Raw genomic sequence first — 21,620 nt, 5'->3', positions numbered from 1 at the left:
GAATTTATTCTAAAACTTACTTCCACTAAAATATAACCCCTTGACCACTGGGGGCTACCAACACTTCTAAAAGAACATTATATTTGCTAAACAACCAAACTGTTTTAAGTCAGAACACAATATAGGTATTTCCAAATATATATGATACTACCATAAAAATTGAAATTTTTAAAAATAAGAGTCTCCTACAAAATATTACAATTCAACTAAATTCCTGGGTCATTGGGAAATGGTGCATGTAATTCTGTGTGTCTGCCCAGAGTGGGGGGGGTGTGTGTGTGTGTGTGGGGGTGTGTGTGTGTGTGTGTGATTAGTGAATAAAAATCTAGAGGCAATTTGATAATATGTTTACTTATTTTACCTGATGGTAAATTGATCCTTCTTTTTTTAGCTGTATGAAGGAAATCAAGCATCACTTTATAGTTTTCTAGAGTCAATTTTCCTGTTGGTAATACTGTTCCTGAATTATATAATGAGAATATACTAGGATCACATGATCGGAAACTGCAAGAGGGAAAAAAATCTTATTAAAAAACATTATAAGTAAAATTGAATTAAATGTCAAATACAACCTACTTTAATGTTTTAAATATTTGTGAGTTAGTGTTCTGTATGTTGCTGCCAGAGAAATTTCTTATCACAGCCCTGCTCAAAAACTCTTAATGATCTCCCATTGTATATAAATTAAAGTCCAGACTTAATAGACTGTTAAGACTCTCCATGACCTGGAACTGACCTACTTTGCAAATTATCTTATACCACTCTCTATCATATACCCAAGATTCTGGTTAGACCATTTGGGGTTCTTATTCTCTGTTTTTCCTACCTGGGCTCTAGTTCCTGTTTTCCACCCACCTGGAATGCCTATTTCTCTAACCATACATTTCTAAATCTTGCCTATCTATCAAGAGACAGGCCAAGTGGCCCTCCCACATTAAATCTTTCCTGTTAATCTCAGCCAGAGTAAAGTGACCTTCCTGGGAACAAAGAAGACTTTATGAGTACTTTGTCTGCTCCCATTATCTAGAATTATCCATGAACATTTGTGATCTAGCCTACCAAATTCTAACTTTCATATCCTGTTCATGCTTGCATGCCCACTGCACCTATCTCAGGATCTAGTGTCTAACAGGTGCTCAACAAATCTTTTTAAATGACTCTCCATCACCTTTTTAATGGCTGCATAGTATTCCATTTATGTATTTATCTTCTATTTTTATCTCCCATAACACTTCAGCCAAAGATATTCATTAAGAGCTCAAAAATGTCTTTTGAATTAATAAGAAAAACTCTATATGAGAATATATAATCTATGTTTATAGAGGCTTACAATATATATTCATGGAGGCTTAAAATATCTCTAAATGAAATAGAAATTTGCCTAACGCCCACTAATGTCTACAGTTATTATGCAATTAATATTAAATTCCTCTTGGAATTATATTTTCTCCTTTTACTAAAAGTTTTATTGAGAAACATAGTCAAGATATATGCAAATTAGTACTTCATAAGAGCTTATATCCATCACCTGTTTGGGAAAGATTCTAAGATAAGAAATATATCAATAGAAAAAAAAGAAATGTATCAATTACCAAGTAAGACAGAAGCACTCTGTAAACCTCCTTAAGTTATTATCAACAGTGAAGCCCTGGACATACAAATACAATCCATGTTCTTGAAACCTCAAAAGTATTACTTATTGATAATATACTATACCTGACCATTGTATGTGAAATGCCAAATTTCATCTTCAGACGCTCCCCTAGCTTTATTAAAAGCATGTTGAAGTGTGCATTTGCCAGATACAGGTTCATCTGAGCCCTCCAGGGCATTTCTTCAAGCCACATTTGACGGAACCGCTTCTTTTTAATATAATTAAGTATTAGAGGATTCAAGTTATCTACCAGGACTCGATGTGCTATTTTTCTAACATCAAATCTCTTATTTCTGCCAAGAGACAAAGAAGTTTTGAAATTATACAAACTTTCAGATATTTGAAGAGAAATGATTCCAATTTGTACATAATCAAGAAGTCACTTGGCTGCCCTTATGCAAATGTAAGAGGCTTATTTATCATTTACTTAGTACTAAAAATGTAAAATAGGACAATAAAGAAGGCACAAGAATGAGCACAAGGGACAAAGTCACCACATATTGTCTCCAATTCTCTCTGATGTCTATGTCCTAAGCTCAAACCAAACAGAGCTTTTCTTTTCTATAACCAAAAGGCCACTGAGATTAGACGAATAAATTATAACATAATTGTTCACATTCATCAATTAACTTAAATATTAAACAAGAAAATCATTTCTCTGTGTGGTTCCTTGAAAAATAATAAAGCCAAATTTTTTTTAACTTTAGCTAGACTGAAAGGAAATAAAACATCACTCATAATGATAAATAAAATAAGTTCATAAAACCATACTCAATATGATCTGAAAAAAAAACTAGTATTTCAAAAATTTTCTAGTTAGTACATAATTTAAGTATAAAATACATTTGTTTAAAATTATTCCTATCAAAATCTCAAAATGCGTTTTGCTCTCTAGTTAAGCAGTATACCCCTAAAGCCCAAAATAATGGGCTTCAAGTAAATGTTTACTGAATAAATTAAATAAGAAATGAATACCTTTCACGTTCTGGCAATTCAGAAACATGTGGATTTTTGGATAAAAAGTCTCTTAGAGTTCCCTTTTTTTTAGATTTTCTTTTTGGTATTTCTGTGTTCTTAATACAGGAGAAAACAAAAATTAAGTTCTGAATACAATATTATAATTAACTCACACTAATGTCTATCTATTGACATTAAAATACAGTGGTTTCTTTATAGCCCTCACTTAAAATTATTATCAAAAGTAACAAAAATATCCCTGTAAACAAAAAAAAAATATGATTACAAAAATATCCAAATGAGCGCTGATCTATATGGCTCAGCTGGTTGGAGCATCGTCCTGTATACCAGAAGGTGGCGAGTTCAATTCCTGTTCAGGGCACATACCCAGGTTGCAGGTTCAATCTCCAGTGGGGGCACATGTAGGAGGCAACTGATCGATGTTTCTCTCTCACACCAATGTTCTCTCTCTCAAATATATTTTAAAAATTAAAAAATATATTCATTTGAAAACTTAAGAATTGTAATGTATAGTTATAAAATTATTCTTGTATTTCCTTCTGTTTCATGTTATAATAAATTATAATGCAGCCAATCGTGTGTAGATACATATATCTCTTCATTTCATTTGCTCAAAACTCACAAAACTTACTTTCCCAATCTCCATTACTGCAGCTTTGTACTTCTTCACAGATTTATCCATTTTTTGACCCAAAATATTGTCCTTATGTTTCATTTTTTTCATTCCAAGTAGGGACTCATTTCTCCTAATACAAAAAAAGGAAAAGTTTGTTAAATAAATCTGCAAGAATTTACAAAACTACCCCAAAGTAATTAATCTTTAATGAATGTTGTCACTAAAATTATGCAAGAAGAATTTCCAAAATCGTTTGTGTCCTATGCATAGACTGTAATATTCCTGGTTATCAAGGAATAGTTGGCCGAAACCGGTTTGGCTCAGTGGATAGAGCGTCGGCCTGCGGACTGAGAGGTCCCAGGTTCGATTCCGGTCAAGGGCATGTACCTGGGTTGCGGGCATATCCCCAGTAGGAGATGTGCAGGAGGCAGCTGATCGATGATTCTCTCTCATCGATGTTTCTAACTCTCTATCTCTCTCCCTTCCTCTCTGTAAAAAATCAATAAAATATATATATATAAAAAAAGGAATAGTTGGCCTCTCAAAAGAGCAAAATGTAAATAGTACCATAAAATTTGATTTAGAGATGACATGTGATGCAGAAAAAAATGGAATTGCACCAAAAATAAAACATGAACATTTCATTATAAAACTGAGAAGATAACTTCATAAAAGTGACCCTAGACAAGCTACCTTGCTTCCAACAGATTTTAGTCTTTTTGGTTCCATCATGTGCAAGCTTCCAGTCACTATCACCTTCTGGATACCAATAAGAACTAAGCATTTTAGATTACTATGTACTAAACTCTCTCCCTTCCCCCAATCACCTATAGGGAATCTTAATCTTGTTTTTTGTTTGTTTGTTTGTTTGTTTTCTAAATCTGTCATGGATCCCTATGGCTCACTCCTCAAACACTATAAAGTCAATATCCCACCCTCTAATGATAATTATCACCTATTTTTCCTGAAATATCTATATTTTCTAAAATTTATATTTCTTATGGTAAGTACAGCAAAACCCTGCTGTAACATGATAAACAGGATCCAAAGCTTGAATTGAATAACATGTAGGGTCACATTGATGCAAGGCTAATGAAATGACCAGGTGAGTCTGGATAGCTAGTTCTAGGAGTTACAGTTCTAAATTCATCATGCTCCCATGGGTAGTTGGCCTCTTGCTTCAATTTTGATGATGATGAGCCTGGATCCTGTGGTTGGTTGGAGCTCCAGCCCAGCTACAGCAATTCCAAGAATCTCCAGTTAGTTCGGTATTCATTTTGACAAATGTTTTGTCTGTCTGAACTAGGAAGGCTTGACCAGTGATGGATGGATTTGGAGATCCATCCTGTGCAATAGGCAACTTGAGACTGGTCTCTTCCTTACTTCCTCCATATCCCACCCCATAGAATGCCTGAGCTGGTTACTGTATTCCATGAAAAGACGGAAAGGAGGGAAAGGAGGTCACGAATGTACACTTGGACTACTGTCTTCCCAATCCTCTCAGCATTCTCCTCCATGTCAGCAGAACTCTCATCCACTGAATGAATTAAATGCTTCATAGAATGCTTCCTCCTAATTTTGGCTGCTTTTTGTTTATGTTGTATTATAAAAAATAGCATTTATAAATTTTTATATAGTCAGAATTACTTATCTTTGATTTCATAGTTTATTCCTTATTTAATTACTTATATTAGTTCGTGTTTCTGACTCAAAACATTGAGTCACAATGGCTGTCTACCTACTTCTTCAAAAAAACTTTATACTTTAGCTGGTAGTATAAATTTCTCCTTTTACTTTTTAATTTTTCAAATATTATTATACTAGCCTATTCCACCTAAATTGATCTGATTGGAATTACATTAAACCTATAAATTAAATTGAAGATTATAGAAATCTTTACAATATTCCATCTGCCCATTGAGCAATATACTATGTCTTTCCATTTATTCAAGTCATTCTTTTTAATATCTCTTAGTGAAGATGTTTGGCCTTCTTTATATTAACCCAAGTCCTCTCACAACTAATAAATTTAATCTTGTACTTCAGAGAAATGGATAATTTTTCTATTGTACATTTTAATTGATAAAGGAAAGCTATTGATCTTTCAGTTTTACATCTAGCCATCCTGTGGAATGCTATTATTAGTTCAGATAGGTTTCAGTTAGTTAGCTTGTTAAGTTAAAAAATAATTATTTGTGCTCTTGCCTGGTGGCTCAGTTGGTTGGAACATCATCTTATACACCAAAATATTGAGGGTTCAATCCCTGGTCAGGGCACCTATGGAGGTAACTGATCAATGTTTATGTCTCAAATCAATGTTTTTTTTTCTCTCTCCTTTCCTCTCTCTTTCTAAAATAAATTTTTTTAAATACATCCTTGGGTGAGGATTTTTTAAAGTATTATTATTATTGGCAAATCTCAATCATTTTCTCTTCATTTTCAATGTACTTTATTGTAGGATTCATTTGACAAACATTTTGAGACCCTTTTATGTGATAATTACATAAATTGTCATTTCTATTTTAATGCATTGGCAAGAACTTTCAAAACAATGTTAAGTGATAGAAGAAATAATAGGTTTCTTTGCTGTAGAGCTTATTTTAACAGAAAATATTCTTCTAATCCTAACTTGCCAGGAGTGATTGCTAAATTTCACATGACTTTGAGCATCTACTAAAGACTCCTTTGGCTACCAGTGATAACTATATATTTTTTTCTTTATTGATTAAGGTATTACATATGAGTCCTTATTCCCCTTTTGTCCCCAATGACCCCCCACGCTCATGCCCTCACCCCCCTGGTGCCTGTGTCCATTGGTTAGGCTTACATGCATGCATATAAGGCCTTTGGTACTATATTTACAGATTTATTACTCCTATATTTGTATTGAGAATAAAATTTGTATTTCATTGATGAATTAATAAGCTAGTATATTATTTTGGACTTTTGCTCCTATATACTGCTAAATAAAAACAATCCATAATTTTCTATTTTTATTGTCTTTTCATAAAACTGTACCAGAGTCTGTTGTGATAAATTTAGCAGGAGACTTTCTACCCATATTCTGAAGTAGCTTTATGTAAAATAAAAATTATTTGTTTCTTTAAAAACTGAAAGAATGCCCAGCCACGGTGGCTCAGTGGTTGAGCATCGACCCATGAACCAGGAGGTCATGATTCAATTCCCAGTCAGGACATACGCCCGAGTTGCAGGCTCAATCCCCGATTGTGGAAGAGGCAGCCGATCAAGGATTCTCTCTCATCATTTATGTTTCTATCACCCTTTCCCTTCCTCTCTGAAATCAATAAAAATATATTGTAAAAAAAAAAGAAATGAAATTTGAAAGAACTAGCCTAAAAATTTTTGAGCTATCCAATATTTTTACAGCTTCAATAAATTCTAAATTAATTTTTTCTAGATAATTACCACTTTCACTTAGGTTTTCAAATTTATTCATATGAAATTGTAATTAGTTAGCTAATGTTTCTTTAACCACTTCAAATTTATTATTATTTTCTCTTGGATTACTTGTATTTTGCTTTTTCTTATTATGCCAGCCAAAAATTTACATAATTTAGTTATAACTTCAGAGAACCAGCTCTAACAGTTCTCAACTGAACTAGTTTAAAACCAACTTATAATTGATTAATTTCAACTTCTATTTTCTCCTTTCTTAGATTTATTTTATTTTTCTAATTTTGTGAGTTCAATAAAAGTTCATTTAATTTTATTTTTCCTGTTTAGTAATAAAAGCTTCTAAAGCTAAAAATGTGTCTTTAACTGCTGCTTTGAGTACAACTGACATTAGGGTTTCTTATTATCATTGTTTTTAAAAGGCTCTATACATTTAGGTAGATTTCTTTTTTTATCCAATAATTTTATATGCCAGTAATTTATTTTGTTATGGCATTTCAGTTTTATTGTACTATAAGAGAATGTGGTCTTTACAAATTTTAGTCTGAGTGATCTGAGTTTTGTTTCTTAGCATATTACTTTTTAAAAATTTAGTGAGTGCTTTAAATTAACTATATATATTAAATTATATAATTATATTCTTAATTATATTAGGTATATTTTCTATATCCTTTTTATTCCTATTTCTAAAAGTAGCATTTCCTAAAGTAGCACGTTATATTCTAGGTTATTATGCTTCTGTCAAATAACCCTTGTCTTTTAAGCAGTGATTTCCACATACTTTGACTTTTTGTTAATGTAGAACATAAAAGTTTATGAAATAACTTCATTGTGACTTATAAGCATTATTGGTAAAATCATCCACTTGGAATGTGAAAAGATGGCATTAAAACTAATTAACAAAAAGCCATCCGAAGTGGAAAGAAGTAGGTAAAACTGTCATTCACAGATGACATGATATTATACATAGAAAACCCTAGGTATAAAACCCTATGTAAGTTCTTCCACATTGAACTTACAAAAAGACTCCATTAAAAACCTACTAGATTTAATAAATAAATTTGGCGATGCAGCAGGATATATTAACACCCAGAAATTGATGGTATTTTTATATATCAATAATGAACTCTCAGAAAGAGAAACTAAAAATACAATCCCATTTACCGTTGCAACAACAACAAAAAATAAGATACTTAGGAATAAACTTAACTAAGGAAGTAAAAGACCTGTACTCAGAAAACTACAGGATATTGAAAAAAGAGACAGAGGAAGATATAAACAAGTAGAAGAATATACTGTGTTAATGGATTGGTAGAATCAACATAATTAAAATGTCCATACTACCCAAAACAATCTATAGATTCAATGCAATTTTTATTAAAATACCAATGCATATTTCACATATCTAGAATAAACACTCCAAAAATTTATATGGAACCAAAAAAGACCTCGAATAGCCAGAGCAAACTTGAGAAAGAACAAAGTTGGAGGAATCACAATATCAGATATCAAGCTATATTACAAAGGCACTATAATCAAACAGCCTGCTACTGGCACAAGAACAGGCATATAGACCAATGGAACAGAACAGAGAACCCAGAAATCGAACCAAGCCATTACGCTTAATTAATATATGACAAAGGAGGCAAGAGCATATATACAATGGAGTCAAGACAGTCTCTTCAATAAATGGTGTTGGGAAAATTGGGCAGGTACATGAAAAAAATGAAACTAGACCGCCAACTTACACAAGAATAAACTCAAAATTGCCGAACCAGTTTGGCTCAGTGGATAGAGCATTGGCCTGCGGACTCAAGGGTCCAGGGTTCGATTCCGGTAGGGGGCATGTACCCTGGTTGCGGGCACATCCCCAGTGGGGGGTGTGCAGGAGGCAGCTGATCGATCTCTCTCATCGATGTTTCTGGCTCTCTGTCCCTCTCCCTTCTTCTCTGTAAAAAATCAATAAAATATATTTTAAAACAAACAAACAAAAAAAAAAAAAAACTTAATGTAAGTTGTGAAACCATAAAAATCTTAGAAGAAACCATAGGTAGCTGATGAATTTCAGAGGGAAAGCAGGAGGTGGAGAGGGTGGGAGGGAACAATGAACCTGGGAACTCATATGCATATATGCATAGCCCATGGACACAGACAATAGTGTGGTGAAGGCCTAGGAGGGGGCCAGTGCAGGATGGAGGACATCAATGGGGAAAGAAAAAAAAAAAAGGAGGACATCTGTAATACTTTCAACAATAAAGATAAATTACAAATTTTTTAAAAAAACTAACAAAAAGTAACATTCTTTAAATATTGCCAGGACAATAGATAGAATTTGTAGGGGGTAAAAAACTAAAGTTTAATCTAAATCCCCATACCAAAAAAAAAAAAAAAAAAATCCATATGGATTAACACATTAAATAGAAACCATAGTATCATAAAGTTGGAAGTAAATACAGCTGCATATGTGTCTGTTGCAGTATGAGAAAATTTCTTTGTTAACACTGTTAAGCATGTGAACACAAAAGAAGACAGATATTACTATCAAAGCAGAAATGGAGGTGTTGCATCTGCCCCTCCTCTACACTCCCTGACTTGGAGAAGAGTGTCCTGAAACATCTGCTCAGCCTTAGAACAGAAATCTTTTTAAAAATATATATATACTTTATTGATTTTTTACAGAGAGGAAGGGAAAGGGATAGAGAATTAGAAACATCCATGAGAGAGAAACATCAATGAGCTGCCTCCTGCACACCCTCTACTAGGGATGTGCCCGCAACCAAGGTACATGCCCTTGACTGGAATAGAACCTGGGACCCTTCAGTCTGCAGGTTGACGCTCTATCCACTGAGCAATACCGGTTAGGGCAGAACTGAAAGCTTTACCTTCAGTTGGGACATGCTTATACCACTCAATTTTCAACCTCAGGGCTTTTATTATTCCACTGGTCAATGCTTCTAAGCCACTTACTCTGTTTTCCTCTTTCAGAATATCTACAGTATTTTGCTTAGATTGGACCTCCCTGGTCAGTCCTCCAAATTTCACTGCACACTGATAGTGTCTTCTAATTTTTTTTGGTATCAAGAATATTACTTACAGTTTCTAAACACCTAATTTGGGCTATGTTTTTCTTAATGTAATGGAACTTTCTAATTCTGACCAATGTTCTTATTACCAGAGCCTGCTTCATTTAATACAAGCAATTTCCTCTTTTATGTCTTGAAAATATGAAGCACATATATTCCAAGCATTTGTTCCAATAATAGAAGTACCTATTTTAGGAAGACTATTTTCCTGTGTATTTTTATGATAATGTTTCTCTTCTGCTGCCATTTTTTAAATGGACTCCATGTTACTGATGCTTCCCATTACTAAAATGAGATAGATCTGGGCACAGCGGTGAAAGTAAAACCCAGCTGTTGGAACAAAAGTTGGGTTCATTTAGCATCTCTCATAACTGGCATGAAACACTGTAATTTTATTTGGAGTCAAAGAGAACCATTCAGGCTCAGAGAACAAAGGGAAGAGCTTTAAGTTTTACTACTTCTATTTGAGGGACTCCTCATTCGCATCTGTGAATGAAAACCCACGGAATGGCTCTGCTTGCTAATGTAAAGGAATTAGAAGAGCATGTAAATGACCAGCACTGGACCTAGAAGCCTATATGACAGTGGTCCTCAACCTTCCTAATGCCACGACCCTTTAATACGGGTACCCCTATGTGGGCGTATCTGCATGTGGGTGGACCCGCCTGGAGACAGATAGAGGAGCGGAGTCTCAGTTCCTAAGACCATCAAAAATATGTGTTTTCCAATGATCTTAGGCGACCCCTGTGAAAGGGTCGTTCGATCCCCAAAGGGGTCGCGACCCACAGGTTGAGAACCGCTGCTATATGAGGAGCTGATGGCCCAGAGATGTTATTATCCATCTTGAATCAATAGCAAAAAGGCCTAATTTACTTCCTGCTGCAAACATAAACATATTCTAATCTTATTCCTTAGTTGGGTTGTATAAATAATTTTATGTTTACTTATTTGTTTTTTTACACACAGAGACATAAATCCTACCTCCAGGTGGCTGTTTTAATTGTCTATAGCCTATACTCGTTTTCATCTACCTTATATATCTTTATGTGACAATGTTACTCGTTTTTTTAAGTTGTTAGTAGCAATAAAACAGATATTACAAGTACCTTTTCAAGAAGTCATTGATAGGATTTGTGATCTCCACCATAAGGGAATATTTTTCATCATTTATACATTTTAGCATAATCTGGGTAAAAAATTCCAGGAATCTAGGTCTCTGTTTAAATTTCATAACTGTGAAAACAAGGAAGTTCATACATATACAGTTACCAATACACTCAGTTATTAGTGCTGAATGGTTATTATTACTAATACTCATTTCATTCTAACAGAAACATTTATTAACCTGTTTTTTTTTATTTCTCACTTTTAAAAAATATGTAGAATAAATGTGGTGAGAACTACTGTTTTCTAAAATCAAATAATCCTTTACAGTCTATATTTCATTTATTTTCCAAATAACTCAGTGTTAAGATTTCTTAAAAGTTTCCTCTCCTGTACGTCTAGTTGGAAAAAAATTGCAGAATAACTAGTTATCCTACTTTTTATTATATTGCCCTCTGAGTTAAGCAATAATGCTGCTGTTTTTTCACAGCTGAACTTAACGATCACTGACACATTTTTCAATTCCCTAGTTTTTGCAAGTTTCATAATAACCCCATCTACTACCCAAGTAAGCCACCATCAAGGTTCCGTCTTCCCAAACTTTAAATCAGGCTCCTATTTAGGTCTCCTTCATTACTTGACAATCAAAAGTCTGGATTATTCTGAATGAGTAAAGGACCCAAAATCTTCTGCCTGGAACAGGTTAGACCAAGCATGTCAAACTCGTGGCCTGAGGGCCGCAAGTTTGACATGCTTGGGTTAGACCTTTAAGTAATAAACAACAACAAAACCCATAGAATGAATGATCTTCAGTGGTAAGTTGAGTGAACAGCGTGTACACATTTAAGGCACCTACCTTCTTTCACAGCACCTTTGACCGACCAACTTAAAACTATAGGGTAAAGAAAGATAGGGTCCTCTGATCCTGAGAGTTCAGCTGTAGAAACTAAGATTAAAAAAACATTAATAATAAGTAATACATTCTATTTAACATGAATAACCAAATAGGAAAATTCTTTGGAGGAGATGAAAAATAGGAAAAAAACTCAAGTATTTTTTCTAAATTATGTGCCTTAAAACTATCAACTATATCCTATCTTAGAGATTAAAAATTTCAATAATTTCAATTATTTTCTTTTCATTTCCCCCACCCAAGAGCCAATGAGTCTGCTACCAAATAGCTAAAAAGTTTCCAAGGCACAGGTTTCTGTTATACAACAGCTGTCGTATATCAGCAAAGCCCAGACTCAGAAACCTACCAATGATATTAACTCCATTTTTATAAAATTATCATTTAAAGACAGTAAAGCATAGAATAATGAACAGCACAGCCATTGGAGCCAGATTGCCTGGGCTCAGCATCTAACCATCTTTAAATTATGAGACTTTGGGAAGGTACTCAGCTTCTGTGTGCCTCAGTTTTCTTATCTTTAAAATGGGAATAACAGCAATGCCTTCTTTGTATAATGGTTATATAGGAATTACGTGAATTTTTTAAAATATATTTTATTGATTTTTTTACAGAGAGGAAAGGAAAGGGATAGAAAGTTAGAAACATCAATGAGAGAGAAACATCAATCAGCTACCTCCTGCATGTCCCCTACTGGGGATGTGCCCGCAACCAAGGTACATGCCCTTGACTGGAATCGAACCTAAGACCCTTCAGTCTGCAGGCAGACGCTCTATCCACTGAGCCAAACCGGTTGGGGCATTATGTGAATTTTGATATATATAAAACACACAGTAGTTTCTGGCATAGAGGAAGCAGCAAAATTAGTAACATTACACTGTGCTTCCTGGTAAAATGTTAGAGTTTTTGTGTTTGTTTATTTGTTTGTTTGTTTTGATAATATGAAAAGAAATAATTCACATTTCTAGAACACTTTACATTTTAAGGAATACATTTTTTATAGGTAACCAGACAATTACAGCTTTCAATAAACTATGTTTACTGGTTATGTGAATGATAGAGTATTGGGTTCAATTCATAAATTCATAAATTCTGTAAATATAACAGACATGGAGATTGATGAAATAGAGAAATCCAAGTCAGGGAATTCTGAAGCACCACAACCAGCCAGATATAACTGAGACACACAGTAAGAGAGTTAAGTTAGGGACACAGAAGTCTACAAGTATGCTCAGTTCCCAAAAGATTATGGGGCCAAAAGTGGAGCCTCCCACTTAAAAGAAACATAGGTATACTCCTGTCCTTCTGGAAGATCTGAAGTACCTGCTTTTTAAGAATGCGATAGTATTTATCACCAGAAACTAAATCAATTGCTTATACAGATTTCCAAATTGCAAACTCCCAAAATTCCAATCATTGTGTTAACATCCTATCCAATAAAGAGGGGATATGCTAATTGACCCTCATACTGTCACAAAGATGGCGGCGCCCACAACCAATAAAACCAATAAGGAGGGAATATGCTAACTGACAGCCCTGCCCTCAAAGATGGCGGCACCCACAGCCATAAGGAGGGAATATGCCAATTGACTGCCATGCCCTCAAAGATGGCAGCGCCCACAGCCATAAGATGGCAGCACCCAGTTCCCTCAGCCTTGCCCAGGTGGCAGGAGCACAGCAAGGCCGGGCCTGTCTGGTGGCAGGCCCAGCCTTGCCACACACCTGCCTTCAGAGTCCCCCAGTTCCCTCAGCCCCCCAGCCACTCAGGGCCATCCTGAGGCACAGGTAACCAGGGCCAGCCAAGGCTTGCACTGCTGGCAGTGGCAGCAACAGAGGTATGATGGGGGCGTTGCCTCCCCCTGATCACCAGGTCACCTCCCGCCCCTGAGGGCTCCTGGACTGTGAGAGAGGGCCGGCCAGGCTGAGGGACCCCCCCTCCAGTGCATGAATATTCATGCACTGGGCCTCTAGTATTACTATAGAGCACAATGACTTGAAATTAAACTAATCTTTCACTTGAGTAGACAGTGTTTCAAAGCACTCACACATTAACACCTCTCATACTATCCCTTTTTATTTCTCAGTTACCCTTTGCTGTTAGAGCAGTGCTTCTCAATTTTGCACTCTCCCTCCCCAAAATATTTGGCAACATTTTCCTCCCAGTTGGTTGACACAGCTGGGGGCAGCGGGAGGGGAGTCTTGTATGCTATGTATCTATGGATAGAAGCCAAAGTGCTACTCAACATCCACAATGCCTAGGACAGTCCCCCACAACAATTATCTGGCCCAAATTGGCAATAGTGTCGAGGTTTAGATACCTTGCTTTAGAACCAGAAGAGATAGGCTCAAATCCAAGCTAGCTATGCAATCCTAAATAAATCACTTAATCTTTATGAGTGACATCTGTAAAAAAGTAGTTAGCAATCCCTTATTAACAGAATATTAGGATTATAAATTTAAAGTTAAATTTATTATATAAAAGCACTACGTAAACCTTAAAGGGTTTACCCAAATGCTAATCTCCTCCTAATCCTTTTAACAAAATATATTCTTATTTAAAAATATATATGTAATGCTCAACACAAGTATACAGAGAGAAAACAAAATGACTACATTGCTTCGTCAGTTTGAGAAGATGTGTCTCCAACAAGAGCAGCTGTTCATTTATTTTTTCAGGTGATATTGTCTGCTGTAGCCTCTTGGTCCTGGAAGACTTCATAGCACAAGCCTAGAAACATTGGTTACATTTCAGAATGTACTTCAACATGTTTCAGCAATTATCAAATAGCATTCTTAAAATTCTGTTTTCGTACTTGTAAATAAAACTATGATCTACATGGCTAAACAACATGAATTAATAAATGCCAGAGGCAAGGGGGGCTTCATGGGGACATGTGCGGGGACAGTGTCCTGAGGCAAAGCCTGGGTGATATGCAGGGGCTGGCTGACAGGCTCTGAGAGTGAACACTTGGTGGGAAAAAAACCTTCAAATCGCCTCCAACTTAAACTCTCTCTAGATAGAGCAACCCCCTTGAAAAAAGGATTATGGCTAAAAAGTTTATCCAGTTAAACTGTGCTGATAGTTGAAGATTTTTGTGGCAAATGCTTCTGTGGAAACTCAACATATAATAGAGATAGAAATGGAACTACTCTGATACAGCCACCCCAGTCATTGAAGGGGTTTCGAGTAATTCCTAGTGCACCTCAGAAACCTGATCAACTAAGTGACAGTTCAAATTTAATTAACCAAAACATTTAACCATATAGTTTCTAGGAAAGACAATCAAGCAGGCTCTAGTAAGCACCAAGCTTGGGAGACAGATACTAAAAAGTTGTCTCAAACATTAACAGTCTTCTAAAGAAGACAATTTAAGTGTGACAATGAGTTTGGGAAATCTAATTTGAATACTGTAAAAAGCTCTGACATGTTCTTACTACATTCAGTGAGGCACCCAGGATAATAAAATCTTCAATTTGGGAGACTTTACAGGGTTTTTAGTCCAATATCCAACTGGGTGCAGGAAGCTCATTATCAGCCCTAACTGATGATCAGTACAGGTGATAGGGAGCTTTCCAGTATTCTAGCATGAATTTATTTTTTAATCCCAAAAGAAAAAGGAGGGAAAATCAGCTCTTCACTATATATAACTTTTCTTTTATGTAAATATAACAAATTAAAAACTGTTTTTAACATGTTTACTAATAACACACAATCTCTTAAAAGACTCAACTAAATATAAGCTTAGAGATGAGGAACAAAAAACAGTTACCTCCTCTTGTGTTTCTTCTGGCTCATTAATAATACCAAATAGAGATTTGCACTCCGATGTGATGTCCAACATCTTTTTCCCATAATTTATAATAATTACTGCCAGGTCATATTCCTTCCATGAACGCAGAACCTAATTTAAAATATTTACTCATCATCTCTTTTGGAAACTCTTAACGATTCTCAAGTGTTTTGCATCATTTTTCATAAACTCAAAAGTCCCATTAATGTTTTGGGTCTAAGAATTACCGTTTCTGTTAAGGAAACTGAAAGTTAACCCCCAGATCATATTCTCTAGAATTAAAACTGCTTGCTTCCACTATTTTGAATAAGGGACAAATAACAGGAATCTCATCAACAATGAATACCCCGTACCTCTGGGACATATAGCCATATGCATTTAGTAAGTTAACTATTCAGAAAATGTTTCCACTTAAAAGATCCATGTTAAAACAAAATCATTCTTAGAGGCCACATAACCATCACCTCTAGTCTTGAGTTGCTTTCCATGTGAAATGGCAAAATTGCTGACAATGGTGTTGTGGGGGAGGGGCATTGACAACCATAAATGCATTACAAGGCACTCTGGTAGTGGGCTGAGCTAGAATTAAGCTGTTTGGGGCAGATTCTCTATGAACCCCAGGAGAAGCAGACACTAATCATAAGAAGGGGAGTGGCCCACTCTCCCACTCCCATCCATATTTCCTGTTATTGCTATTCTTTGCCTCTCTACCTGGTCCTTACCTACCTCCCTAGCATAATCTTTGACCACTCATCTTCTTGCACTTTAAGTTTACAAAATATTGACCCTAGTATAAATTCTGACCATGGTTTCAGGACTGCATGCTTTCTTACAGCTGAGCCACTTCCCAGAGCAGCTTCCCCGCTTTATTAGAGTAATGCCAGGTTATTAACATAACCTGGTCATTAAAACCTGGACTCTAGCATCAACTCCAAAAAAGCTTCCCTGGCCAGCAATATAATTTGTATGGAGCCTGCTGCAGTGAAGGGTCACATGATGGGAATACACTAACTGTGAACCCCATAAGGCAATTCTCTATGGGTAGAAATAAGTTTGTATGAATTTATTATATGTAGATGCATTCTGTCAAGTTAAATAAGTTAGTATTTACAATGAGTAACAAGTGTTATTTCCCATGCAGGGAAAGGATATACAGTAATAAGTGGACCAACCCCCCCCACACACACACCCCATGCACAAATTTCATGCACCGGGCCTCTAGTATAGTAATAAGTGGCTGAACAAGAAAGTGAATAGCTGCTTAAACCTGATAAGACTGACTTCATGCAAAGTGTAAGAACTGGAAATACTTCTGTGGGACCAGTGCAATAGTGGTAAAGTAATGCTGACTGTGGAACAAAGGATGGGAAGGAAAATGGTGAAATAGCATTTGAAGAGGTAGATGGGGTTAATCATGCAAGGCCTTGAATGCCAGGCAAGGTGGTCCAACCTCATTATAAAATTGATACAAGAGGAAGATAGTTTTGTTAATAGAAAACACAAATAGGGTGATGTTTGCTCTCTCTTCAACTTTGCTTTCTGACATATTCAGGTCCTCTGCTGATAGAGTAGTAGGTAATCTTTTCTCCAGTTATAATATGCCAGTAGAAAACACTAAGTGAAAAAGAACATTTCAAATCAAAAGAAAAAAAGAACCAATTCTACTTAACACATCAAAATGAGCAGAAACAAAAAGACTAGGCCAGATGTTTAGCATAATAATTTTTTAACAATGGCAAAATAATGAAACATTGAAGACTATGTGTCTCAGAAGTGGCACTTCATTTGGAATTCTGGCATCTTTTGGAAAAACTACTGGCGCTTGTAGAAGAAAGACGAAGCCATCTGAATAGAGTAGCAATTTTTTAAAAGTAGCAGAAAAAAGAAACTGTCATTTGACTAATTGAGCTTTGTAATAGAAAAGTCATATAAAAATGTGTTTATATGAAATGAACACCTGAAATCTGGGACTGCTGGTCATGCTAGAGCAGTGATGGCGAACCTTTTGAGCTCGGCGTGTCAGTATTTTGAAAAACCCTAACTTAACTCTGGTGCCATATCACATATAGAAATTTTTTGATATTTGCAACCATAGTAAAACAAAGACTTATATTTTTGATATTTATTTTATATATTTAAATGCCATTTAACAAAGAAAAATCAACCAAAAAAATGAGTTTGCGTGTCACCTCTGACACGCGTGTCATATGTTCACCATCACTGTGCTAGAGGAAGCTTCAAGAATGACAATTCTCAGCATATCAATTTGGGAAGACTAGCTCTAACAGCAAAATTCTACTAATATACAGAAAAATCCTAAATTAATATATACTTTACTTTAAAAAAATAATCGAGCCCTGCCTGGCCAGGTAGCTCAGTTGTTAGAGCATCGTCTGATAGGCCAAGGTTGTAGGTTCCATCTCCGGTCAGGGCACATACCAGAACCAAGCAAGCAACCGAAGAATGTATAAATAAGTGGAACAACAAATCAATCTCTCTCTCTCTCTCTCTCTCTCTCTCTCTCTCTCTCTCTCCCTCCCTCCCTCTCTCTCTAAACATATCCTCAGATACAGATTAAAAAAGAAAGATTTGCACTAATTGGCTCTACGATTGTTTCTCTTGCCTAGTAGAAGCAGGACTGGCTCCTTTGACTAAGTGCCCCTTTGATTCTTAAATAATCCTATTCCCTTCTCACTCTACACAGTGTCCCATTTCATCTGTTTCTATTGCTCCAATGGAGCCCACATATTAATGACTCCTTTATACATATTTGGCCTCTTCTGAACTCCAAGCCTATAGATACAATGATATGATCATATAATAGCCACCTCTTTGAATATCCATCCTATAGGCCCCCAAATTCAATATATTCAAAACTCATGATCTTTTCTCCCTTTTCCACACAAAATTGCTCCCCATCAACATGTAGCATTGTATTCACCCCACTGCCCAGGGCAGATAGCTGGATTGTTGTTGACTCTTCCCTCTCCCTGTTTTATCCCCCTATACTCAATAGGTTTCCAGGCTCTCAATGCTCTCTCATTAATAACTCTTGAATCTTTTCCATTCTCTCTCCCCTTTCCCACACTAGCTTAATTTATCATCTCTCACCTTTGAACTCATTCCCTGCCTCAGGTCTTACCTCCCCCCACCGACCCCCCATCCCTCTAATGATGAGCTGTTACACAACCAGAAGAATTTCTTTTCTCTAAAATGCAAATCTCATTATATCATTTCGGGGTTTGAAAAACCTTTAACGGTTCCTCTTATTTAATCTATTTATCTACTTTTTACTTCTATGTGTTTTTTGAGTTCTGTGTCCTGTTGAGAGAGATTTCCCCTGACTTCAAGGCCATACATCCTTGAATCCATTGGGATTTTATTTTTTGTATGGTATCAGGTAGGACGCTTTGTTTATTTTCAGACAAATTGTCAGTTATACTAGCACCTTTTAATAAATAAACTATTATAATAAATTATTATTTTCTTAATGAATCAAAATACCACTTTTGTCGTATGTTAAGTTCTTCTGTAGACCTGGGTCTGGCTCTTGCTGGATTCTCTATTCTATTCTACTGACCTTTGCCCATTTTTCTACTAACACTACTTTTTATTGAAGTGGATTTATGGTAAATTTTAATATCTATTGAGGACTTTTAAATTATTCTAATCAGTTTCAGAGACACCCCATTGGGATTCTTATTTGGACTATATTACATTTAAATATTATTTTAGGAAAGATTTATATTTCTATGAGAGGAAGTCTTCCTGTTCAGGAACTTGATGTGACCTACCATATGTTCAGATCTTTTTTGTGTCCTTTGGTAAGATTTCACAGTTCTTTTATTTATCTTCTTTAACATTTGTTAAATTTAAAATATTGTGCATTATAAGTGTTATATTTTCTCCCCTCCATTTCTAACTGGCTACTGCTAGTTTTAAAAAACTTAACATTCTATAAGTGTTTTATATATAATCACTTTATAAATTCTCTTTTTCTTTTAACAACTTTTGACTAGATTCTCATGAAATTCTCTTCTTACTTCTAGTAACTTTTTACTAGATTCTCATGGGTTTTTGAGACCTCTCCAACTACAAATAAATTGTACTCTTCTATTATAAAATTAATTTCATATTCTTATCTATTGCATGAGACAGAATCTCTACAAATAATGAATCACACTATTATGAGTCAGTATTTCTTGTGTCTAATTTTTTAAAAAATGGCTTCAGAAATTTGCCATTATCCCACCATAACCGGATAAGGACACATATGTAATACCTTAATCAATAAAGAAATTGAAAAAAAAAGAAATTTACCATTTAGTAATATAATTGTTGTAAAACTTTGGTAAATGTCTTTATCATTACATTAATTCCCCCTTACCTGTGGTTTTGCTTTCTGTGGTTTTAGTTATTGTAGTCCAAAAATATTAAATTTCCCCAACCATAGACATCATGTACTTCGGGCATCCAACCATTGACATTGTCTTGGCTCAAAGCTCCAGGATCACCCAAAACAGATGATCCTATTCTGATTTATCATCAGAAGGTCAATAGTAACTTCATGCTACATCTCAGTGCCAATGTCATTCACCTCACTTCATCTCATCATGTAGGCATTGTATCAACTCACATTATCACAAGAAGGGTGAGTACAGTACAATTAGATATTTTGAGAAAGAGAGAGACCACATTTTCATAACTTTAATTATAGTATATTGTTATAATTTTTCCATTTTATAATTAGATATTGTTGTTAATCTCTTACTATGCCTAACCTTATCATACGTATGTATAGGAAAAAACATAGCATATATAGGGTTCAGTAGTTTCAAGCATCCACTAGGGATCTTGAAATACTTTCCCCACAAATAAGGAGTGACTACTGTATTCAATAGCTTCCTTTCATTCCTAAGTTATTTTGAAATTTTATTAGGAAAAGTTGTGAAGTATTATCAAATGACTTTGTAGCATTTTTATATAACCTTATTTTTTTATCCTTTAATTTGCTGTTATAAAACATTCAAATTTTGTTTAATTCAGAGTTGATCTTTGGTATTTGACAATAAGACTGTCCTAATGCCAGAAAATCCCCAGATGCCATCAAGAATAAGAGAAGGGTGGTCAGACAGAGCAGAATTGAAGAACACTATAGAATGTCTCTCTCTGTTCTGATTCATGTTGTGGGCCCTGAATTCTTCTTTTTTAAAAAAAATATGTTTTTATTCATTTTTTAGAGAGAAAGGAAGAGGGAGGGATAGAGAGACAGAAACACCTATGAGAGGAAAATATTGATCAGCTGCATCCTGCACGCCCCCACAGGGGATCAGCCCACAACCTAGGCATGCGTCCATGGCCTCCGCCCCAATTCCAGGTGGACGCTCAATCAACCACCAAGCCACACCGGTGAGGCTGAATTCTTCTTTTTCACATATGAAAATTGCTACTCCTCCTTTATTTTTGTTTGCATCTTCCCAGTACTTTTGTCTAACCATTTATTTTTCAACCAGTGTTTGGCACACTGTTTTATGAGTGTTTCTTGACATGAAATACATTTAAATCTGACTTTTTAACCCATCTGCCAAACTCTGTCTTCTAAGTCCATTCACACTTAGTGAAGTAATTAATATACTGTGTTTTATTCCTTCCATCTTATATACTCTTTTTCTTTCTTCTAACTTTTGCTGAATTAAGCATTCTTCTTCCTTGTCATTCTCTGTTCATTTTTCCTTCCTATAAATTTAGAAGTCCTACTGTGCTGTAAAGTTCTATTCATGGCTACATATTCCTCTGGGCCATCTTTGAATATATTTATTCTATTAAAAGAAAATAATTTTATACTATATGTATTTTATACTAGATATAGATATAGACATAGATGTATATTTTAAAAAACACACACACACAACATTCATGCATCAAGATTCTCTAACTGCTCACCCCCCCTTAGCCCCAAAGAGGATTTAAGTTTTAATTCTAGGTTACTAATAAGTTTTCCTTTCAAGGATGATTCTTCTATTTCAAGAATCCCTACTTAGCATTTATATTGGAAAGTCCTAGTCACATC

General features: G+C 35.3%; 1 protein-coding gene across 1 annotated transcript in view; it reads right to left on the bottom strand.

Annotated features, from left to right (window-relative positions):
- CFAP54 (cilia and flagella associated protein 54) overlaps positions 1 to 21,620 on the bottom strand; it is a 252,382-nt gene that overhangs the window by 135,865 nt on the left and 94,897 nt on the right. The window contains exons 27-34 of the mRNA XM_036301177.1: positions 15,530 to 15,661; positions 14,373 to 14,487; positions 11,706 to 11,795; positions 10,852 to 10,978; positions 3,264 to 3,378; positions 2,630 to 2,727; positions 1,717 to 1,947; positions 362 to 504 (exon numbers count right to left, since the gene is read on the bottom strand). Coding sequence (XP_036157070.1) covers positions 362 to 504; positions 1,717 to 1,947; positions 2,630 to 2,727; positions 3,264 to 3,378; positions 10,852 to 10,978; positions 11,706 to 11,795; positions 14,373 to 14,487; positions 15,530 to 15,661 — 1,051 coding nt within the window. The remainder of the gene's footprint in view (positions 1 to 361; positions 505 to 1,716; positions 1,948 to 2,629; positions 2,728 to 3,263; positions 3,379 to 10,851; positions 10,979 to 11,705; positions 11,796 to 14,372; positions 14,488 to 15,529; positions 15,662 to 21,620) is intronic.

Source organism: Myotis myotis, unplaced genomic scaffold (genome assembly GCF_014108235.1).
Source record: "Myotis myotis isolate mMyoMyo1 unplaced genomic scaffold, mMyoMyo1.p scaffold_m19_p_3, whole genome shotgun sequence".
Classification (NCBI taxonomy): Eukaryota; Metazoa; Chordata; class Mammalia; order Chiroptera; family Vespertilionidae; genus Myotis; species Myotis myotis.
The sequence above is the reverse complement of the archived record's forward strand: the minus strand, read 5'-3'. Positions and strand labels throughout refer to the sequence as shown.